At 47.0% G+C, this 23,135-nt stretch overlaps 1 protein-coding gene across 1 annotated transcript in view; it reads right to left on the minus strand.

Annotated features, from left to right (window-relative positions):
* Nucleotides 1–11: 11 nt before the first annotated feature.
* Nucleotides 12–23,135, minus strand: part of LOC128875157 (citron Rho-interacting kinase-like) — a 63,806-nt gene continuing 40,682 nt past the window's right edge. The window contains exons 3-13 of the mRNA XM_054120530.1: nucleotides 5,120–5,195; nucleotides 2,862–3,070; nucleotides 2,664–2,713; nucleotides 1,832–1,936; nucleotides 1,531–1,726; nucleotides 1,091–1,440; nucleotides 857–1,025; nucleotides 721–795; nucleotides 525–653; nucleotides 294–458; nucleotides 12–215 (exon numbers count right to left, since the gene is read on the minus strand). Of these exons, the coding sequence (XP_053976505.1) occupies nucleotides 108–215; nucleotides 294–458; nucleotides 525–653; nucleotides 721–795; nucleotides 857–1,025; nucleotides 1,091–1,440; nucleotides 1,531–1,726; nucleotides 1,832–1,936; nucleotides 2,664–2,713; nucleotides 2,862–3,070; nucleotides 5,120–5,195 (1,632 nt within the window). The 3' untranslated portion in view covers nucleotides 12–107. The remainder of the gene's footprint in view (nucleotides 216–293; nucleotides 459–524; nucleotides 654–720; nucleotides 796–856; nucleotides 1,026–1,090; nucleotides 1,441–1,530; nucleotides 1,727–1,831; nucleotides 1,937–2,663; nucleotides 2,714–2,861; nucleotides 3,071–5,119; nucleotides 5,196–23,135) is intronic.

Consider the following 23,135-nt stretch of genomic DNA (forward strand, 5'->3'; position numbering starts at 1 on the left):
ATTCACAGGAATGATTAGAATCGTGTATTTAATTCTTTTAAACAACCAATATACAGCTGAACGATTTTGAAAAATATTTATGGAACTGTTCTCCTTTCGATCACGCGTTACGTTTTCATTTTCTTCAGCGTTTTTCTGAACAAGAACTTTGACAGACTTTCAGAGAAATTATTTTTTCCTAGAATTCGGTTCAACTCGAATACCCAAGAGTTAATCTGTTAGAAGTTTTCATCGCGGTATTAGAGAATAATAATATTGTATCATCAAAGTGTGAATTTTTAGAAGAGAATTACCGAATTGAATGTTTTTCCATTGATGAAGCCGGACAGTTCTTCCGGTGACATGTTTAAAATATTACAGGCGGTTTCGTGGGCCTGTTTTTCGCTAGCCTCGTCTTCTTTCAAGCTCCTCTGTGTATCGGGGCCTCCGCGATAGTCGTAAATCTTCTTCAAAAAATCCTAATTCAAAATAATACAGAGTAATGGATTTTATTAATATAAAATTTTCACTTAATTCGAATGTACCCTTATAGCTTTCGAGTATTCCATGTTCCGATCCTCTGCAGTCATCATTTTCATTTTTATAGATTTGATCGTTTCTTCGTACCTGGCTTTCATGAGATTAGTTTCCTGCTGCATCGTTTCTTCGCATTTCTTAATAGGATGTACAATTAACATTCCAAATTTGTAGAAATAGCGGTATAAAATTATATATCCTTACCTTTTCCGCCACGTCTGTCTTCGACTTCTCGTTGTCAGATAGCAACTTATCCTTCTCATTGTTCAGAACTGAAATCTGTTAAACATGGTTAATCGTCAGGGATGAGCTAAACAAGATTTTTGCTTGGAATATGTACTTTCGCTTTTAATTGCGAGCTACTGGTTTTCGCGGCGGTGATCTCGTTCTCCAAGGTACTTATCTTCGACAGGAGTTGATTCTTTTCCTTGTTCAGATCTGAAAGCTGACTTTTGTAACTGTTCAGTAGGAATCCCTTGTTGGCGTTCGCTGACTCTGATCGCAATAGTCTGAAGTATTTACGAATACATTTATTTACATTTTTTTTCTAACACCAGCTTCGTTTATGTCTCACTTGTTACGAAGTTGAGCGATAGTGTTAAAGTCTTCCTCGCTCTTCTTCTTCAGGTTCGTCAGCTCCCTGCTCCTCTGCATGTCTCGAAAATGAGCGGCGTTGGTTTTCTCGTGGTGCTCCTTTCCCATATTACGCTCCATCCATTCCCGCGTGTCCTCCATGCTCTTTCTTAGCGCTAGGTTTTCCGATATGAGTTTATTCAAGTTGCCCTCTGCAACATCCATGTCTTCTTTCAGCTTGTCGAAGCACTTGCTGATGGTTTCGCACTTCTTCGTTTTGTTTTCCAACGCTCGCCTCACCTTCGTCAATTCCCATTTCAATTTGCTCGATCTCGCCACTGCCTTCCGCAGCTGACAAAATCGAAACGAACCTTGTCTATCACGGTTAACATGTTTCTGCGCTTAAACGTTCGATTTCGAGGTTCGTATCGGATCATTTACCTTCTTATGCAGCTTGCTCGAAATCTTTTTGTGGCTCTTCAGGTGTGTGCGACACTTGAATCGATAACTGTTGCCTCTTTTCTCGGACAACGTACGAGGACCGAAATTTTCCAAAACAGACGTGCAGATGCGTATGATTCTGTCTTGTAAACTTTCGTTCTCTCTGCGAGCTTCTGCTTTTACACTTGCCAAGGACCTGTGGAGAAATCAGGACTAGAACTTACATCGATTATGATATTTAATTATCCAAGTGTCTTCTATAAGAGCGGCATTTTAATAGGACCAAATCGAATGTTTCCACCTTTTATATTTCTCTTTTGTGACCGATTTCATCCTTAGAGCTTCGCTGAGCTCCTCTTTCGTACGTGTGAGTTGTGCCTCGAGGTCTGCTATGGTTGCTTTGTACCTAATGTTACATCAATCGGTTACTAATTGTAAATTGTTCGTTTAAAAAAGCGCGATTAGTATGGTCATTGTCAGCATGTGCCCTCTGACAGCGGCGCAAGGAAGTCGCTTTTTATTTTAGGTTTGTCGAAGGTCTACAAGTTAGACGAATTAGACGCTAGATGGCCTCAAGGTTTATTTATCAGCTCAAATTGTATTGAACTATTGAAAAATAAATTATTGCACCCTAATTAAATATGAATATGTATCCAATATTGTCCGTTTTTTAAATTATAAATCAATCGAAATAGTGCTGATGCAGTTTACAGGCAAACTATTCGATCGATTTGATTGTATAAATTACTCTACAGTCATTTTTATATGTACAAATTTTTTTTCTGGTATACCGCACAATTTTTTAAGTGATAAACTTGCTTCAGTTACATCTGACACGCGTTTCGCTGTCTTAATATTTAAAGAATCCAAAAAACGAAGGATTGAAAATGCCAGACACGCTTGGGGCAGTACGGCGTGATTACCTAGCGGAATTTTATCGGATAGTTTTACAAATTCCATTTTATCATTGAGCATACTTTCCAGCGTACAATGTACACTTCTCGCTATGAAATTCCATTAATCCAGTAACAATCGTATCGGCATTTTTTCCGCGAATTTCTGACGGATGAAAAATTACCAAACTTTTTTCAATTAAAAAACGTTCGACCGGCTTTTACTCCCTGCGGACTCACTCGGTCTCCTTGCTCGACAATGCTTCCGTCTTCGTCCATCGCTCGCTGTGCTGAGTCGATTCGACGTCGATTTTGCGCGGCGAGCAAAAATGAAAAATTAACGTTAACCATGTTAAAGATGAGTTTGCTAATTCCTTTTCTATTGAGATATTAATTTCTCGAGATATTATTCTTGTGGTACAATGTTGTTATACATACCTCGGTCATTCTGTTAAGAGCTTCCTCGATCAACCATTGGGGTGCGGGATCCTCTTCGACACTCCGAAATGTCGATGATTTTTTTCGTTCAAAATAAGCGTTTATATTCGTTGGTTGGTCGTCGACTGGCAAGAATTTCTTGCTCGGTGGGAGAACAGTTGAGGATGTTTGTGTGAAAGTAGTCTTCCTTTCGGTGTCGACCTTTTGAACTGTAAAAATGTTATTCCTTAACACGATTATTATAAGAACGTTGTTTCTATTTTACGTAGAATTTATTGCAATACAACAGTGAACGCAACGCGTTCAATATTTTTTCAAATGTCTTATCGGAGGAGTACTTCATGTACTGGTGATCCGTGCGCTACTGCCACCTGGTGCAGATCCTCCTTTCTCCTGCAGCCGCTTCATTCACCGTGTTGGTAAGTTGATATTAAAATAAAAAATTAACCGCTGAAAACGCTGAATCGGTTAGAAAATTACCCGATAAGAATTATTCGCAACCGAAAGTGAAAGTATTAATACTAAAAATAATATTAAATGTACCAATCCGAGGTTCTAAACTGAAGTGTGTGCCAATGTAGCGTGGATATCCATATTTTTATCGATAGGAACGCTAGAATTATCGATTCTCTGTAAGAGGAAATGAAACACGATGTTAATAAAAATGGGTACAGGCTCTGCATCCATCCAAGCTCTTACTCCCCTTGGATTCAAGTAATTGATAATTAGAACCGAGAAGAGCAGCTTTCATACAATTTCTGGAGAAGCGTTATTTAAACAAAGGATGTTCTCTCTCAAATTACAGTCATCGAAGCTATCCACCGTCCTCAGACAAAGCGAAACGGGGGAATCGACAGTGTAACAGATACAGACGCAACATTTTTACAAAAGAGAGGGTAGGGATGAACTATCGACGGTACTATCGACGAGACAGGACGAACATCGTTTCTCCAATCTCCTGCGCGGTCGTATTATCGGGTATTATCGAGCCATATGGAATTTGGGCCCGAAAATAGTCCCGTGCAGGAAATTGCTAACGACTTAAACGTTGGGGCGGTGCGCAGAGACCGTGAGTCCCATGGGCCAGGTTGTGATGGATGGAGCTCGACCACACTGTAATTTGAAGGCGTTACATGTGTACCCTAACGCGTAGTTTTTCGACAACCCTCCATATGTCCCCGATTGTCGTCATCCTTAACCCCCCAAGATACTACAGTCAGCGAGAGACGTCGATTCGACAAATTCTTCTTCGATTAATTATTTTTCAAGCGTTCCTCAAACATTATATTCAAGACCTCACAATCATTCGCGTACGTGGTCTTCGTGAATCGAACGGGAGACCATTGAAATTTGTTTGTCAATTAAATGGCGATGTCGGTAAATTTTCTCTACATTTTAACCCGTGGCATACTAATTAATTTCCACGGTCTAGTACGCTTTATTTACGCGCGACAGGCTTCAAAATTGCAGCGGGCTGCCTTGTATATTTACGCGGGCAGGTAACGCAGACCGTAGCCTGAAAAAATAACCTGGCGCAAGCCGGGACCGGCGTTTCGCTGATCGAAACCGTAACGCGCACTCTGTAAATTGATCCCAGACTGAATTGATAGGCGAAATGTTCGAGGCTTTCTTCATCTGGAAAAAAAAAAAGAGGAAACAAAATCTCCCGTTTTGGCGAACTAGCTCAGTTTGCGCGATGGTCTGGTCTAGACATTTTTGACACGTTTTAGGACAGGATTGCCGAGGGTTAGGGGGTTAGGAGGGTCAAACACGTTACTGTTAAATAGAATTTTTTTAAGCTTGATATCAATAGTATGTGGCACCTAATTTTAATTTTGTTTCGTCATGTTTTGCACTTCGATATTTCTGACTTTCAAACTGTTGCTGAAGAATCGTCTCGATTCAGTCTCATTTCGATAGACGATGGCCACCGAGGAGAGCCTCCTATCTCGCCAAGGCACTATAGGATTATTGTAGATAATATGTGGATAGTTAGTCCGCGATTAGTCTGTCCAACGGATTATATTCCTTCCCTTTTCGTTCCCTGGTGCCCCGGGGGCAGCAGCGCCGTGATAAATGACCGAATCCTTTAGCGTTTTTTAGCCACGGACCGCTTAGCTGATTCGTTCCTCCTCCCCTCTCTCCTGGCAGCCCTCCCGGAACCGTAGACCCGCTGGACCGAAGGTCGTCGGTACAATTTCGCCGTAAATCACTGGAAATCGTTGACGTAAACGGCAAGGGTAATTAGATACACTTACTCGCGGTGAGGCGCGCTTCTTGCGCATTTATGGACCCTCCATCCTGATCCTGGGCCACCGCGGTCCTCTCGGTTCTCTGCAACAACAACAACGACTTGGTCACGGCTGGACGACGCGTTGAATCTCTTTCACGCGAACAGCCTGGATAATTCCGTAGGAAAATTCTCTTATATTATCCAGGCGTTTCTACACAGATCATAAGTAAAGAACGGTGTCGCTAGCCCTATAAAGGCACAGTGCATTCTTTTTTACGATTAATAAAGAAATTTTGCTCGCGCGTTAATGACATTGGAATGAAAATATGAGTTCACGGGAGGGATAAAAGGCGTTGGACCCAGTGCCACTGATTTAAGGGGAGTCCACGCATTAAAACGATAACGATCCAGGCGAAGCACGACGCGCGTCGTTAGGGTGGTCTCGGTCGCGTTAATGACGAAATCTTTCCATCCCCTTTTTTCCTTCCAGCTCCTTTTCCGATGGAACTTCTTACAGCCAAACACCCTCCCCGTTTATCCCTGGCTAAAAGGATTCGACAATAAACAACGACGAGTCTCGAAATTAGGCGTGGGTCGCAATCTACATAAAAAAGTCTCGTACTCCGCTACACCCTCGCCTCCGTTTCACCCCCATCCAGGACGGTCAATGCATTAACGATGTTGCGACGAGAAAGTTTGGACGAAGAAGGGGGGCGATGCGTTTTACGAACTGTGTTTTAATTTTGATAGCGCGGGGTACACCCACTTCGTCCATAAATCCGTGGTTACTTTCACGTCGAGAAAGTTGTAAGTCATCTTGAAAATTAGTCATAGATTGGATGGCGAGTAGACTGGATACGTTTCACGGGATTGTAGACCGTCATCTGGAGGGAATTGGAAAAGTATCCAGCAAGTTGCGGGTTAGGGAAACGGATAGCACGTGCATTAAGAGGAACGAGCTGCAACGCGTACTCCTGTTTATTACTTTCATGTGAAAGTGGTCAGTGGTAATAAGTGGTCATTTCTAATCGTTCATGGTCGTTTCTTGACTATCTTTTTTCTTTACGGAGCGAGCGCCGTGCGACGATTTCTTAGAGTAACTTGTCCTTACTTTAAAAGTAAAGGACAGTCGACGATTGATTTCCGCATGCGGATAGGTACTAAAGAATAATTAGTATTTTTTATACAGGGAAAGCATCTTTTAACGAAGGCATAGTTTTTTCTAACTCAACTATGCGCCAGCATCGACGATATTAATTTCTCGTTCAAAAATTAAAACGTTTAATAGTTTAAATACGCTAGTAAATATTGTCCATCGACGATAATTACACTCGGAATCCCTCGACCGCTTTCACAAATATTTCATTTCAACTCGGACGAGCTGAAACTCCGATTGGCCGACCGAGCCACTTTCAAACGGCCAAGCAAACGGAGTTTTAGAATTCCGTTTCCAAGTGGACCTCTCCCCGCGTATGAAATTTACATGGCGTACGGCGTGATGTTTTAGCAATCCAGCTTCACTGTATTCGTATAAGATTACGTTATAATAATTTTCATCGTTGTAGACATTGGAAAATTGAATTCTTTGCAAAGGTCTTCTTAACTCGAGTTAGCAAAGCGTTAGTCCTGAAATCATCTTCTGCGTGGTTGAAAGCGAAACGGAAACGCAATTGAATTAGACGTCTTGCGATCAGTCAGGGACGCAATGAAATCACTTATCGTTAGAGTCGACGTAAATGTCGCTGTTAAATTACAATTTAATGCCGTTCGTGAGTCACGAGCGCGAGGACCTCAAGCGACCAATGGATCGGATCGCGCGCAGGATTCCGCGGAAAACCGACAAATGCGATTTTAATGTCAAGCGAACCGTATTTTCCACGGGCGTGTCTCTAACGACCCAGCGCGATCGCCCGCGGCTACTCGTGCCATGTTGTAACGTTATATTCGTCCCAGGCTTCGGTATTCACCGCTACTTCGCGACTCATCTATTATAAATATGAGCTAACGCAGGCAGACGTCGCGCGTGGTGGCGAGTGACATTCTTCGTAACACAGTCGAAGAACCTTGGAACCGAGATATAGAGGAAGAGTTGGAGGGATTTTCTAAATTGGAAAATCAGTGGAAACGCATTCAGATATTCCAAATAAGACACCCAAGAGGTAGAGCCGAGGCGTCACCAGGTGTACAAGGTCCAAACATACTCCGTCTCGGTCCAACTTGTCTCATCGTTCCGAACCATTCATTACCTTTACTCTCGCTTCGGCCGAACACGCTACCTCGCAAAAAAGCCCAGCAACATTTCGTTCTACTTTCATCGACGCGATTAATCATCCGTCCCGAGACATGGCAAGTCGGAGGCCACGGGGTCGAGCGTTAATTTCGAACAAAATCTGGCCGTCGGGTGGTTTTTGCCGCGCGTCCACCGCCAATAACACGATCCTCGGAAGCGTCGTTCGACTCGCAGGGGGAGGAAAACGCCAAGTGCATATCGGTTCCCTCGTTTCATCGGGCTCTCCAACGAGAGTACACCTATAATTTGTAACGTGGCTCGGGTACCGGCCTAATGGAAATTGCGTTTCGGCCAATTTTACGCGCAGCCGTCAGGCTAGGTTGTTGGCCGGTGCAAGATGAACGGGATGAGAGCAAAACGAGAGGAGAACGGAAGAGGAGGAGACCGCGAAGGAGACGCACGACTCCGTGAAAGCTGGCCACCGAGATGGGGCTCTTTAACCCTCGAACGCGTTAGAGCTGACAAAGTGCACCTTTTCGCGACACCAAAGAGACAATAACACAGGTGTTTGAAAAATTCCTGTGTTCTCTCTCACCTCACGACCAGACTTTAACACTAACGCGACGATGAATAACTAACGGACGATAATGGCGCCCAAACGTCACGTAAAATGCAAAACGTTGTTCGGAGGGTGGCAGTTTGCTGGGCGGCAGGGAACGACAGACGAGTGTGTAATATTTTTCATTTGCACCAGCGCGTCTCTGACAAATTTACAGGGGGAAATTTTCTCTCATCCGTGCACGTCGTGTATGCGCGCGTATACGACGCGAATTATTATGGGATCGCGTGCAACGATGGCACTGGATAGAGGGATGATTAACGGTTACGCGGTTCGTTCAGTTTTCCAAAGACAATTGTTTAACTCGTCAATATTGAACAGCGTTCAATTAGGGGCGTATTGAAATGAACACCGCGAAACGGTTCTTGGCCCGACGCTGATACAGCGATACCGCGTCGGATTTAATTCGCTCACACAACGCTCTCTGGAATCCGTAAATGAAAATCTGTCGGCGGGGCCGCGGAATAGATACACACGCGCGGAATATCGAATAACATTTATTTGTCGAAGGGACGCCGAGCAAAACGCGAACGGGAGATGCGTTCTTTTTCCATATCAGCGCTCTGGTTCGTCGCAATTTCAGCGTGCACTGGATCCATGGGCCGACGAATACGAAGTCGTCGGAACAGGAAATCCTTCATCGCAATGCTTTTTTCGTGCAATCTTTGGCGACAATTAGTCCCAAATGACAGAGTGATGTCAGTGTCTACTTCGAAACTAGGAGACTTTAAGAAATCTCGGAAGACTTCGGCGACTCATCAACGCTTCCGATCTTCTAGGATTCCCAATCGTTTTTTCTCGATCTCTTGGTGGTTCTAGATGCTTTCTACATTGAAATTGCCGTAGACCTCGCGAAACAAAGAGAGGGGCGATCGAACGGGTACCACGTATTCGAGGACGCGGACGTCGAACGAGGAGGAAAAGGACGGCACCGCCGGACGTATCTTAGCCTCCTCGGCATCGTAAGCGAGTAACAAGCCAAGCATTCTCGGACGTAAAGATGTCTCGGCAGTCGGCTCACGGTTATATCTTCATTATAAGGCAGGCAAAGTTACGTACTGCCGCGGCGGCCTCGTGGTGCTCAAAATTATGCGCCGCCCGCAGTTATCATTGCCTTCAGGGTCAGCCGCACGAATAATTGGCTTCCACCCATATAATACTCTCTCCATACGTACGTACGTTACGTTCTGCCAACGTCCCACGATTATCGTCCATTCTAAGCGAACCAGCGCGCCCCGTTATCGAATTAAAAAGCTCTGGCTCCGGGACTGGCTAACGGGACGCTGATTCGTCGGATTAAATTGGAATTCGCGTTGTTTCCGCGCGATCCATCTCACGGGGAGGATGAACGTTTCGTCGAAGATTGAGCCGAGGTAATCGCGGGCACCAGCTCTCGTTGCTCCTCTTAAAACTCGAATCGCTGATTTATGGATATCGCGATGAAAATTCAATTCGCGGCGGTTTACGAGCCTAGAAAAAGTGGGAGATCGACGAAACGCGAGCTTTGACCAATCTTCACTTGGGCTCGATCGAGTTCTATGGCGAAACGGGACTCCTTACGGCTTCGAATCCTTTTTATTAAACGCTGTTAATCCCACGATGGATCTTACAGAAAATTCAAGAAAATATCAGTCTAACGAAATGTGCAAAGCCGTAGATTATTCTTTTTCTGCATGTTTGGCGTGTTGCTATTTCACCTGTTTCTTTGCGAGGAACAGGTGAGTTTATCGAACTTTCGGGTGCAGTGTCTCGGGCGATCCGTAGCGCTCGCGTTTTCTTAGGAAACGAACGGAATGCATAAGTATTTCCGGCGGTGTTCCACGGAGCCGCGGAGGGAGGATTCTCTCGCGGCGACTTCCGGTTGGGAGGCGAGCTAGTGTCCCTAATTACCGTGTCGGTTCATGAATACGATTGCCGCCGCGCGACCGTGCCTTCGCCGCGGCACGGAAGCTAGCGTGGCGTCACCGGTTGTTACTCCGCTCATGAATTTATGTATCTGCATTCTCCAACGCAGTTCGAGGCACCCCGATGAAGAAGAAGAATCGTCCTCTGCCGCGGTCTGCCCGCTTCCTTACCCTTTGGTACGCCTCGGTACCCTCGAACGATGTCGCGGATTCGTGGCGGCCGGATGAGCCCCCCGGTTCCCCGCTGCTTTATGCCCTGCTTCGCCTACCTGGAACCGCCTGTCATTTTTTCACCTTGCGATAAAAACACGCCGATACTCCTTTGTTGATCTCTGGGTAGGTCTGGTTTAAGTGTCTTGTTTCTGGTGCGACACTTTTCATACGAAACTACTTGTGAAGTTTGTTTGAAAAGTAATTACTTGTAACATTTATTTAAACGATACATGATTGCTTACACAAAAGTGTTCCTACGTAGCTGCGACAAAAACGAGTCTTTTTTTGCGTGTAAACACAATGCGCCACTGTCGTATACACTACTAATTCCATACTTCTAGATGTTTGGAAAATTCTCCCGTCACCTTCCGACAACAATTTCGCGCGTCACCCTGGCGATTACCTTCTCAACAGCAATTACAACTGTCTTTTATCGAACGATCTAACCATAGACGTCGATGTCTCGTAAGGATAGCCTAGTTACCAGCAGGAATCAAGTCTACTCGCGCTCAGCGTTTACCAGGCGATATCCGAACGTCCTCGCCGACTCGCAGCATGGCGGTGAACAAAAGAAGCTAGCGCGACTTAACATATTAGCGTTAATTAAGGCAATTATGTCTCCGCGTAGCGAGCATGAGACTGTGTCCGCTCCTATGCCTCGGCTCATCCATATTCAAAAGTCGCTTCCGACTGGTGGTGCGCGCGTCGTCTACGCAACCGACGACGACGTCTTGCAGGCCGCGTCGCGTCGTTGACAGTCATCGTGGGACCGTCCCGTTCACCTCCGCCATTAAGGATCGAGGTCAACCGTCACGTAATCCTCGCGTTTTCATATTTCTTCGCTCGTCTAATCGACGAGGACTGCGCTTCGTGTTTCGTAATCCGATCATCGTATCAATGATTGCGAGCAGGCACAGTCGATGCTCTTGCAGTAATGGCACGGCAGCGCGGAGACGCGTTGCGCAAAAAAATGAGGAAACGGCGTAGGAAAAGCTGTAAGGAGGAAAGGGAACAGAGACATCGTCGGGAGAGGAGGAGGAAGCGAGAGAGATCGGAGTCTAGCCCAGTCTGCGAGGAGGATAAAGTAGACTGGAGTTAAAAGGGGTTAGGTTGAGCGAGGCTAGGTCGACTGGATATAGATAGAGTCCAAGGGGTGGCTGGTCGGAAGAGGGTGAAGAGGACAAGAGAGAGGAAAGGAGAAAACCGGGCACGTCTAGGTTTTGCTATGACCAATGGCGGACGGGGACACAGCGCGCGCCGTTCGTATCGATCCAAGAGACTACGCTGGACTCCGTCGAGTACCTCTCTCCCGGGTCACCTCATCCGTCCTCCGCGAATCTTCATCGTCCACCTTTTTCACTCCAGGTCGATGCTACTTTATGCTCTTGTTCCCTGGGAATTTATCTTCAGCTCTCTACTCCCGCCCATCCCTATGTCTTTGGTCTCTTGGGTGATCTTTGTGTTTGGTCGAGTGGTCACTATTAACGCTTGGTCTCTGATTAGGCTCTAATCTTCATCGTCCATTTATTCCACCTCAACTTAACATAGTCACATCTTTTACTATCCGTATCCGCGGAAACTCGTCAAGTTTCGGTTTCTACGTGCCCTCATCTTCGAAGCCTTGGTCACCATCTGACAATCTTCACAGACTTACTGACGATAATACTGTACCATAAACTGCAGATAACGTGTTCCCTGTTGCGATCCATCCTCCGAAAGAATTCTTTACTTTTTACACCCTGACCAAAACAGCAGTTGTTCGCGATCGTTTTATTTCTCGAGACGTTCTCCAAGTCCTGCGAGGGAGGGTGCACCTTGAAGGCGGAAGAATGGAGGGCACCTCTTAACCTCCTGGCAGGAAAGGCGCCTGCGCGAAAACCTCGACAGAATTCCAGGCTAGGTCCTCCCTGCACGGGGACACGATGAATCGAGGGAAAGAGCGAGCGAGGAGGGTGTAGTACGAGGGAGGGAAAGAGGAATAGTGTGTCACCAGCGCGTGTCGCCACGGCGGTGACACTCCACTGGACATGCGTACTCTTCCGACCTATCGTTGCTCGGGTTATTAAAATTTTCGAGCCAATGAACAGTCGCGGATCGACTGTCAGGGGTTGCGCCCTCGGAGGACTTGGTCTGGGGAGGATGCAGGGTGCTTGAAACTTTTTTTTCATTGGGGTCGTTGTGATGATCTTTTTGCACAAATGTTGTTAGAAATTTTAGAGATTTTAGAGATTAGAGGCTTATTGATGCAAGTTTAATTAGAAAGTTGTAGCGTCAAAACTATTCGATCTTCTTTCGATCGATCTTGACAACAAGTCCTCTATATCACATACTTCCAACCAAGGCGAATCCTCACTGCTAACGAATCGGTAGCTTCGCAACATTCTCCTAGACCCACCATCGAAGCACTATCCGGTTAATTTCCCCCCGAAGAATTGCGGGCCTTTAAAGCAGCCGTGGCAGAGGGGCGATTATCAGATGCACAGATAACACGAGCCGAAAGAGTAGAAATCGGAGAAACAGAGAGAGAGAGAGAGCAGAGTGAAAGAAGAGGAGGAGTCCTCTCGGGCTTGTCATCGCGAGGGATCAGGAGGCAAGGTTCTGCACGCGATCGTCGAGTCGTTCGTTACGTTTGCGGGAAGAAACGTCGGGAGAGCAAAGGGGCAACAAAGAGGAAGAGAGATAGAGAGCCGGGGTGGCGGAGAACTAGGATGATTTTATGGTCGTGCAAGTCGGGGCAGGGTCGTTGAGTGGCGGTTTTTGTTGCGAGCCTCGGTGGACTGGGCCCCGAACCGTCCAGCATCTCTGCTCCGTGTACCGCCCACTCCATTATCTCGGTGATGATGAGTGCGCGGGCGGGTGGACCTCGTAACACACATCAGCGGAAGGATTACCCTTCCTTCCAGCGTCTCCTGCCACCTTGGTCTCCTCCTTGCTCCTCGGGCTGCCCCGCGCCGCCTCGATACATCGTCCTGCGTGGGCTAATGGGCAGAATGATTTGCGAGCAAAAAATAAATTACTCGAGAATTCTTCGATGACAGAACCAGGAATTTCTTCCCTGAACCCGACCCAGTAGACTTGGCTGAGGTCTTTGTAACAGATCCACGCTGATTAATATACTTTAGTTCGGTAGGCATTGATTTGAACAGCAGGGAGATGACGTTGATGGTTTAATCTTTGATTAAGTATCACTTTCGTTCGCGATCTCGTCAAGCCCCACATCTTCGGAACGAATACTTCCTGGACGTAACTACGATCGGCGCGGTCGAGGAGCGTTTACGATTACCAGATGCAGCTTTTTGCAAGGTTGTCACGTAGTAGCATGAACGATGTCAGGCTAAGGATCGACTTCCAGGAGAAACGTCGTCCAGCGGGCGGCGCGCGTCGTCCCAGCGACCCAGGACAATCTTATCTCCCGCGAAAAAAAATTGAGACGTCGGTTCGCGTCTTTGTGAACTTCTGGACGGGATATACATAACTGCCGTGGCCGTATCAGGTTTTCTGGCGGCCGATGCGGGGGGAGATAGGGCTGGGGCGAGCTTATGCGTAATCAGACCCGTATCCCCACATATTAACGAGCAGCGCGTGGATACACGCCCCGCGCGGCTGTGTGCTCGCATGCGTCCGCAGATTCGCATCGCGTACACAACGAGCGACAAATCGGTTAGCGGAACGCCCCACGGATGAAACCGAGGTATTCTTCATCGAGGACACCGCCGTGTCCTGCCAGAGAAACGCTGGGGAGGCGGTGTGAGACCACAACGTCCACTGGTCGCACGGCTTGGGCGGATTCCAGGTGGTTCGAGGGGTGTGTGAAAAAATTAGCGACTACTTTGAGCTGTTCGTTCGACTTGTGATGTTGCGATTCGGTTAGGGAGTGCCAGAGGAACGCTACCTAGCAGGCTACCTTGGACACAGAGATGTTTGGAGGTTGGTCGAGGGTGATTACATAGAAGCACTTGTAAGAAATGCGTGTTACCCTAGTGATAAGAACAGGAGATGTCACCACAGATTCTTTCAACCACTCCGTTCCTCCAAAATTTCGTTATCTAACCCGTCCTACTCTTCGCGGCTCAGAAAATTACGATAAACCAACACGAACCCCCAAGGAAGTTCTTCGCCCAGAGTTAGTCCCGAACAAACTCTTGATTCCCAGTTGTTCCCAGCCCTGAAACCGCGTTAAAACAATCCTCCGCGCGGCCACCATTTGCGAGAGGAATCGTTGGATGAGTTTTCTATGGATCTCCATAGTTTAATTCCGAGTCGGTATTCGGACTCGGCGGTTTCTATTAAAGCGTCGAGTGAGCACGTCGGAGGAAAAAAGCGCGGCGAAAACGTCGGACGGCTGTATTATTCCGTGAATATTACATTTGTGACTTGGCTGCCGCCAAGGGGGTCGGGTACGGTTGTTGCGTTTGCTCCGCGTTTCCTAATTTCCTTCGGGAAACGGCGCGAATAATGTCGCTGGTGGCTGCAGCGTGCGCTCCCTGTATATTATTCACGGAAAACGGAATTGTCTTCCCGGTTTTTTTCCTTGTTTTCCTGCCCGAGGTCGTAGGGGAAAACGGAAATGTTCTTGAGTGGCGGGGGTTGTCGTTCGTTGCAGTTTTGATGCTGTTAATTGGGCAGATTCGGAGGGCGTGTGCAAAGATTTCATTGTTGAAGTTGTGGTTTGGTTTCAGCAATAGCATTGCAGGTGCACAGGTCCTTCTCATTTATATGCCGGTTGTTTTATATTCGGTTATTTCAGGAAAATAGAAAAAAATATAGCGATCGCTTTGGATACTTTGCGAGACTTGTTATTAGATCAATACTCATGCCCTCGTATTAAGATGTATTTTTGTACATTACTCAATGTGTGATAGCGATACGATAGGTACAAGATGCCACACCTTCCACGATATCGCGAGGGTCGATGTTCCAATTCAGAACCGAGACGTAAAGCTAAAAAAATAAGCCCGTGAGTATCAGAAGCCCACGGAAAAGTGTTCATTAACGACAAGCTACGAACAGATATACAGGAACGGTGTTTCGTAGCGCGCCAGGTATTCCCCGTCGCGTAAATATGCGTTAAGGTATAAAAACAGTTTACGGGCGCGTATCTTTGGGAGGATCTCATATTTCCAGGGGACTGTTCGTCTTGAGGGAGTGTTGTTCGGAGGCTGGAACACCGAACTCTTGCCTTCATTTTGTCCTAAAGCGACAAGCTTTAATATCCTGGGCCAGGTCGTTTTGCTCGTTGGCTGTGTTGCTTCCATCCCTCTCCGGCTTCGCCTCCCTCTTCTCGCCCTCCCTGCACCTCTTCCAGCCTCTCGTTCCACGTGCCGCGAGGTGAAACTTTAATACAATTTCATTTGGCTCTTGCTGACAAACTCTCCCACCCCCCTTTCTCTCTCTCCTGCGAGATTCTCTTCCCAGCAACTTCCCTTCTCGTCGCTTCTTTACTGCCTCCCGAAGGCGGACTATTTATAACCGTAACCCTCGGGCGCGCGCCTTACAGCTCGCTCCGTGGAAAATGGTTTGTTCCCAACTGACGGGACACCAACCACCCGGAGCAATCGCACGTCCAGGGTGGATGTTTGATAATCAACGCACTGTTCCTAGGTCTGGAGAGGTTGCAGGACACTGCGAGGACTTGGAAGGTATATCTTGTAGCGTAATTGATTTTTCATCAAATATTTCATTTATCCATAGGATCAGCAATATTTGATTAAAGATATTCGATATCAGGAACGTTCGAAAACACTTACTAAAATGAAATCGAATCTGGTCCGTCACCCTCAGGGGCTGTAGCACACGAGGCTACGGTACGGGTTTAGCGATCCCGAGGTATCCGAGCTATAGTGGGCCCTACGGACATGTAAAGGAATTCGTCTTGCAATCTCAGTCACCGACTGGTCTCGAAAATCTTCTTAAACGGATTCAGCCGCGTTGCAGGACCGCGATGAAGCGTAAACGTCAGAAATATGCGAAAGATTCGGAGGGGTAGAGCAATTTCTCTCGGCAATCTGTTGTGTTGGGCGAAACGGAAAAGAAAGTAAATTTTCGCGGGGATTTCCGGGCGCGAGGCCGAATAACTCGTCGGAAAGTTAAATTTTAAAAGCGTTTAACGTTCGCCCCTCTGTCTTCCAGCGAGGGTATAAAACCGTGGCGACCGATGTGCCTTCCAGGGTGAGAAGAACATAACCTACTTTCCAGCGACCCATCAAATTTTAATATCCTCCGGGCATCGATTCTCCATCTTGACGCAGCGATTTCTCCGCGAAGTAGAGAATTGCTTTCCAAATTGTTATGCGACAGCTCAGCAACTTCGACGACCATAACCCTCGAAGGGGTGTACAGTTGAAAATATCGAGTTATTCAAGTTACGCCGAGGGTTAAAATTTGTGTTTCATCTTTCGTCCGTGTTCCATAGAAACACTTTCATCTTAAATTCTAAATAACTTGGGTTGAAAATATCTTTTGTTCCTGGTGTCTTCGACCTCGAATAATAGAATCGGTCGATAACCTTCAATCGATCATCCCTTAATGGCAACGCGCGAGAGTATAGAGTCAGGGAAGCAGAGCCACGGAATCGGATCTCTTCGAGAAAAGGATACGTTTTTCCACGTGTATCGTGTGTCGATGGGAAAATCGATTCAACGGCGAAAAGTACTCTCGATACTGAAAGTTACGAAACCCTTGCCTACCCTGACGAGGAGGAAAAGGGAGAAGAAGGCAGGAGAACAGGTTCGCTAACGGACACCTCGGCTGCCAATTTACCGGGCGCACGCAACTAGCTGGTCATATTTTATTTACGATATAATTGAGATATATTGAAACGCGAGATACAGACGTCCAGCTGGGTTCTCGAGGAAGAACGAAACGCGGTTGCGTCCACAGACGAGCTGTAGTTTAACGGAAGTTTAAGGAAAGAGGTCTGAGGTTAAAATAATGATTCTCGGATCTAAAAGTGCTAGATTTTTGCCGATTAAGAAAGATTGAGGCACGTTACAAACGCTTGTGTCATGAACTGCGCTATGGAGCCTAGGATAACTAGTCAAAATTTTGAGTAAATCGGCGCCAGAAGATTTCCTTGATGATCTTTCGCTTACCGTAAGATAATGCACACCATAAACAAGCGACTTTCGGTAAACGACTGCAAGAAAAAGAGCATCCTACGGAGAAACGGTAGTACGAACGTTTCGATAAAAAATCCGAACTCATTATTCGAGCCAGTAATTAACTACTAATTACGCAATTAGCGTGAAGCGAGTCAGGTCGCGCACGGTTCCCAGTCACCGTTCGTTCAATCAACGAACTTGGCGTTCGCAGGATCATATTGTCGGTTAATAGAGGCGGACGGGGAAAAATCGAAGGCGCAACGGAAAATTGTAGGAAACCTCTACGAGCGGCGTAACAACTCACTCAACGGCGGCGATTAGGCAACGATTTTTGCGAGGAAATTGCATCGGCGTCGTTTATTACCTGAAATTTATGCAGCTATTACGGATCGCGGTGCCAGGTGTCCGTAAACGCGCGTGGCCCTCGGAGCCTTCTCTGACCCTCACGTCCTTCTTTCTCGTTTTTATTGGACCTTTCTCCACGGTCCACTCTATCTTCCGCTCCCTACGAATATTACGACGTCCTTGTCGTTTCGCCGGAAGAACGTGTCGCAACTAAAAGTCTGTCTTGTCTTTAACCAAGAATATTATAGCCTTTAGCAACGCGCTCGTCGATTAAATTTATGGCGGATGTATCGCGCAAGTGCCATTGGTACACTTCAAAATTACGTTTTTTCAAGTTGCACTTGCTATTATCTTTCACTAGAAAACATTTTGCCAAAATTTCTTCTAGTCTTTGGCCTCTCAGAAGTTTCCAATCCTTGTTCTCCCGACCCATAAAATCGCCTAGACACCCGCACAAAGGCAACGACTCAGAAGCATTTTTTAATTTCAGGTTCCGAAAGGGTCAAAAGTATGATCGATGCGGTCCGTTCGTGAAACCGAGAGACGGGACTTCATTAAAAATGTATGAAAGGGACGGAACTGGAGGGGTGGCGCACTCCTAGGTATCCGTGGCTCGGGCTAGAAGAGATTCTAGATCGGGAGCGTGGCTCGACTACCGCGGCGAGATTTATCCGTAAGTAATCACAGGGTTTGCCGGTTAAGGATTGTTATTGGTGCATTTTAATGCGGCCGTTTCAACGGGGGTGTTATTATTCTTGCGGTTTTGTGGTTGTCCGAGAAAATTAGCGGTTCGCCGTTTGGAAGAACGCTCGCGGAAGGGGCGGATGCGGGTCCGTGTAACCCTGAGATCCATCTGTCACAGCGAGGGCGTTCGCAATTCGTCAGCTCGCTGGAGGTCTGAGGGATTGAAAAGTTCAGCCCGGGCGAATTTACATGCACGGTTCACGCGAACAGATTTCTGCTCGACGGAAATGACATCGCGTTAGCGAGCGTCTCTCTTGGAAAACAGTGGAAATCGCTGTAAATTAAAAACGGAGCACTATTAATCAGAGCAATAGAAACATCTACCGTTTCATTTCAAGTGTCTGATACACGTGTTAATGTGTATAATAATGCTTCGACTTCATTTTTAATTCGACGAACAAATACGCGGGAAGACAAAGATAACGTCATAGGAACATATGTCGCGGTGAAAACGAGTTCACGTTATTACTCGCGCATTATTAGATGACCCCTAATTTACAATGCGCTTCGGCCACATTTTAATTCGCGCACCTGCCGCTTCGCCAGGGGTTGTTCCACTCGAGCCCCGCTCGAAGAGTTCTCCTCTTCACCTGCCGCGTGTTTTTAAATTATCATAGGATTACAATTCAATTCTGCGCAATTCGATTACGGTGCGCGACGATAATGATTTTTGAAATTAGAATATTTATGGATAGGGACCCTTTTAGATATGGAATTAGGAAAATAACGGAACCACAATCGCGTTGCTTGACATTTTTTGATTAAATATTTACAAAGATCCATGGCACTCGAACTCAGAAAATCTTGACTGCAAAGAGTTGATACAGAGGAAGTTTAAGTACCCGTTGCCTGGATCGAGGATTCTCGAGGACCCTCTATGCTCCGCGTCGTCCAGGATCCAGAGGACGTAAATCTAGGCGCGGGTCCCGGTTAAGAGTGCATAAGAGTGCATTAGAGTCGGCGCTCTCGGGATCCGCGTAAACGATACGATCTCTTCGTGGCTCGCCAGATACGGCTATCCAGCCGCGGTTTTTGCGTCCGCGGCGCACACGCGCATCTGTTAAACCCTATGACAGGTATATGCCCGGTGATTTATAAACAGTTTATGATGTCTGGCCGTGCCACGAGGCACGCCGTCTCCTCTTTCCGGCTACCAGAGCGCTCCTCTTTTAATAGGGCCGACCGTTTTCTGATGAAACGCCGGACGGTCTAGGCCTCGCAGGCACGACCCATTTCCCGGACATATATCAACACTGGCACCGTCGTTTACAGCGTTTTCGAAGGTGGCCATTACATGGGACCTCCTGATCTGTAATTAACCCTGGATACAGTTGGCTTGATCATCTTTCGATGAGGAGCCAGAATTCAATTCTATCTTAATTGGGAAGGAGCGATCGGGATAGATACTTGGTCGACGTGGATGCTCCGAGCGTGGCTGGGACTAGACTTCGATGATTTTTCAGTAGAATTTAGATCGGTGAACATAGGACGTACGCCACGTCTCAATGGTACGTGGTAGCTGCGCTCGTTCTCTTGAACCATTCGAGGCACACGATTTGAAATAAAAATCAAACGTGCACGGAATTCCGATGCTTCTTACTTATTCGGTTTCTAAATAAGTAAAAAGCATGAAATGAATTTTTAATTGGGACAGTTTTTAAGGCAGTCAAGCCCAGAAAATTAATCGAGAAAAAAATTACACGAGCTCAGGTGGACGGGCAGCGAGATGTGACGAATTAAATCGGTGCGTCGCGCATACGTAACCCGCTGGTACGGTTTTCACCGCGCGAAACGACAAATTAATTCAGTTCGTGCAAGTCACCCAGTAGATTAGCGCGTCTCCGCGTAGAAACGGTGCCCATGCGCGTCGTAAATTTTCGTTTTCTCGTCGCATTATGTATTATGCATTTTCTGTCCACCCGTTTCCAGGCCGTATTTAGAGCTCTTGACAATTATCTTTCCGGTGGGTAAGAAGGCATGTAATATTCATGGCGCGGATCGTAAGTGGACGAGCGAGGCGGCCGCCGGCACACAATACCGTAGATTCCGAGATTGCGCGCTCACCGTGACACTAATACCGGAAAGGAAACGGAGAAAATCAGTCTTAATTGGGACACACGCTGGAAATGACGACGCTTTTATTTAACCGCTTCGGTTACACCTGACTCCTGATCGACCATCCCACTACTAACGTCCATCGTTTCGATTCCTTCAAAATTGCATACCATAAGGTAGTTTATCGGACAATTGGTCGACTCCAAAAGCGAATAGTATATTTATGAATACATACGATAGCACACAAGTGGTATCTTTGCTTTTAAGGGGCAAAACCTATCGCGAAATTTCAAAGAATCGATTTTTATTTTTCGATTAAAAAGTATCCCCGCGCAATTTATCTTACATTCCAGCTCTCTTCTCTCGAGCTGTGTTCGATAATTACGCACCGATCGACCGGTTGGCATTAAACAGAAAATTCCTGCGCGTCGCGAGCGTAAATCCAGGAACTAATTTCCCTGGATATGAAACGGTTAACTCGAGGCCCCCGTCACCCGGGGAGTAGGTAACGCGAGGTGTCGTGATCAGGCATGCCAGAGGTCGGGCATACTTTCACGCCTATCAGCGGTTCTCGTTTCGCAATTTTCGCGTCGGGTGTTTCGTGATTCGGTTAGGACAAGTCGCTGTTAGAAAACGCTAATTCGGTGTCATTCATTCGCGTTAACCTAACGCTGCAAAGCGACGGGGTGCCATCCCGCGGGAAAGTCGTCGTGACAGGGATCGAGATCGTTGATAGGTAAGGGTGGGGAAAATTCTGATCCAAGTCGGTGTATCTTAAAACTTTCTTCACTCGTGATCCTTTTTCGTGTAAGTTGGAGGATAGGTGTTTCAAGAATAAACGTGGCATTTCGTTCAACTCGGTGTGACCCAACAAACCTGGCCTCTGGAGGCGTTTAGAAAACTGAAACGTATGCAACAGTTTCTCTGCACGGGTTAAAGGTTTAATAAATCAATAATAACGACTGTCGTCCTCGCGCACGGCGTTCCAGCCGGTGCCATAATTCCAGTGTCCCTCGAATCCACGGTGCTCGCAACGAATCCATCCATTTCCACTGAAACCGCAACGTTCACCGGCTTTTCCAGCGTGGTCTTCGCGATTCCTCATTCCATATATCGCGCGGGCATCGGTCGAAGCATTAATATTTGTCAATTACCCCGAGACCCTCTGCTGGGTCGATTCATCGAGGACACGCGAGAATCCGCTTCCATAACGCGACAGAAGAGAAAGCAATTATAATTCCCTCTCCGTATCGACTGGCGTTATAATTGGAGCACGGGGCTCCGATAATGGAGGACCAAAGAAGATTAAGAATAGAATGTTTGCGTGGCGTTGGAGGAAGAGGGTCGCGGGGAGGGCTTTCGGCCGTCGAGGGAAAAAGAATGAAGAAAAAGGGAGACGGAAGAGCAGACTGGGAGGAGACTGAGAGAGAAGGTGAGACCCCTAGGTATAGTCTCGATGACTTATGTGGCTCTGACGCTATCAGCGAAGCGTCTCTAGAGTCCAGCCTGAGCCCCGGAACGGCGGTCCTCGTAAATCATTGCGATCCACCCACGCCCGTACCGTCCTGCTTCGCCACGGACCCGGAGAGCTTCAGGTTCGAGATGCGATATGACAATTAACGAGGTCAAAGGGAGGACGAAGTTTGCTCACGGAACCGCTCGCGAGCCGTGACTATGCCTTCCCAACGAACGCCGCTCTCTCTTATCAATCCTTTCCACGGGGCTCGTGGAATTTATTAGCGACCGGAAACCGGGCTCTGCAGTGGGAACGACGATTCTATCTTATGTCGTTCGTTCGGTTTCTAATCGCCAGTTCGATCTGTGAAGCGTTTTCTGGCACCTTGAGTCAGACAACCTTCGACCCAACTCGATCGAGAATCGTGAATTAAATATTAATTATTTAAAATTGATATAGTTCGATGCCACTTCCGTTCCAATTTAGCGAGAAACATTGTTCACTTTACTAGTCACTCGACCATCGTTTGAGCAGGCGAACAAAAGCGTGACGTTGCGGCGACGCAAAAGGTTGGGCAAACGGAGCAGGCTTCTAAGAAAACGTTTTGAAATGTATCTCCGTCCCAGAAAGGGGACATCGTACCGCTGGTACGAGAGGAGCGTGGTCCTTTGATTGTCATCCGGTGCCAGGGTGCACCCGTGGAGATACAAATGACAAAGATACGGCCACGGGTCGGCTACCGCGTTCGCGGTTATCTGCGAGTATGATCGTCGGGCTACTAGGGGCTCCTTTTTTTCGGCTGGCAGTTGGCCGACTCCCACGCGAAAAAAAGCGGAGGCGGCGTAACATTTTTATTAGGGCAATTCACGGAGACCCACAAGTGGTTGCCGCTGCAACGATGATCCCTCCACCGGTATATTCCTTCAAATTTTTGCCCGTTCCCCGCGCGACTGTGCGTCTTTCGGCTCGTTAAATCTTTCCGTTGATTCTGTTCTCGGGACAGAGAACTCTGCTTATCCTGGAACTCTGCTTTCGACAGAGTTCAGATCTCTCCTGTCCTCCTCTTCCCTGGGATTTGGTACCTTGGTATCCGTATTTAACTCAAGCAGGAAGGAAAATCCAAGAGAAAATTTTGTAAACTACCGTACAGTAATTTGTTGTAAAAATTGGCGAATCATAGAGGCAAGGAGGGTGGTTAACTCGTTATCGGTGCAGGAAATAATTCGAGTAGACATTACGCGATAGGTTCGCTACCATTGCTGCGCGTTCGATGCAACTGCACTTAGAGGACGCGTAAGTGCAACTCGTGGCTCTGGGAAGCGCTGCGGCGTTGCGTACACATCGAGATGTCCTCAGGATAAACAGGCAGGCTTTG

This window comes from Hylaeus volcanicus, chromosome 4 (genome assembly GCF_026283585.1).
Source record: "Hylaeus volcanicus isolate JK05 chromosome 4, UHH_iyHylVolc1.0_haploid, whole genome shotgun sequence".
NCBI classification, from domain to species: domain Eukaryota; kingdom Metazoa; phylum Arthropoda; class Insecta; order Hymenoptera; family Colletidae; genus Hylaeus; species Hylaeus volcanicus.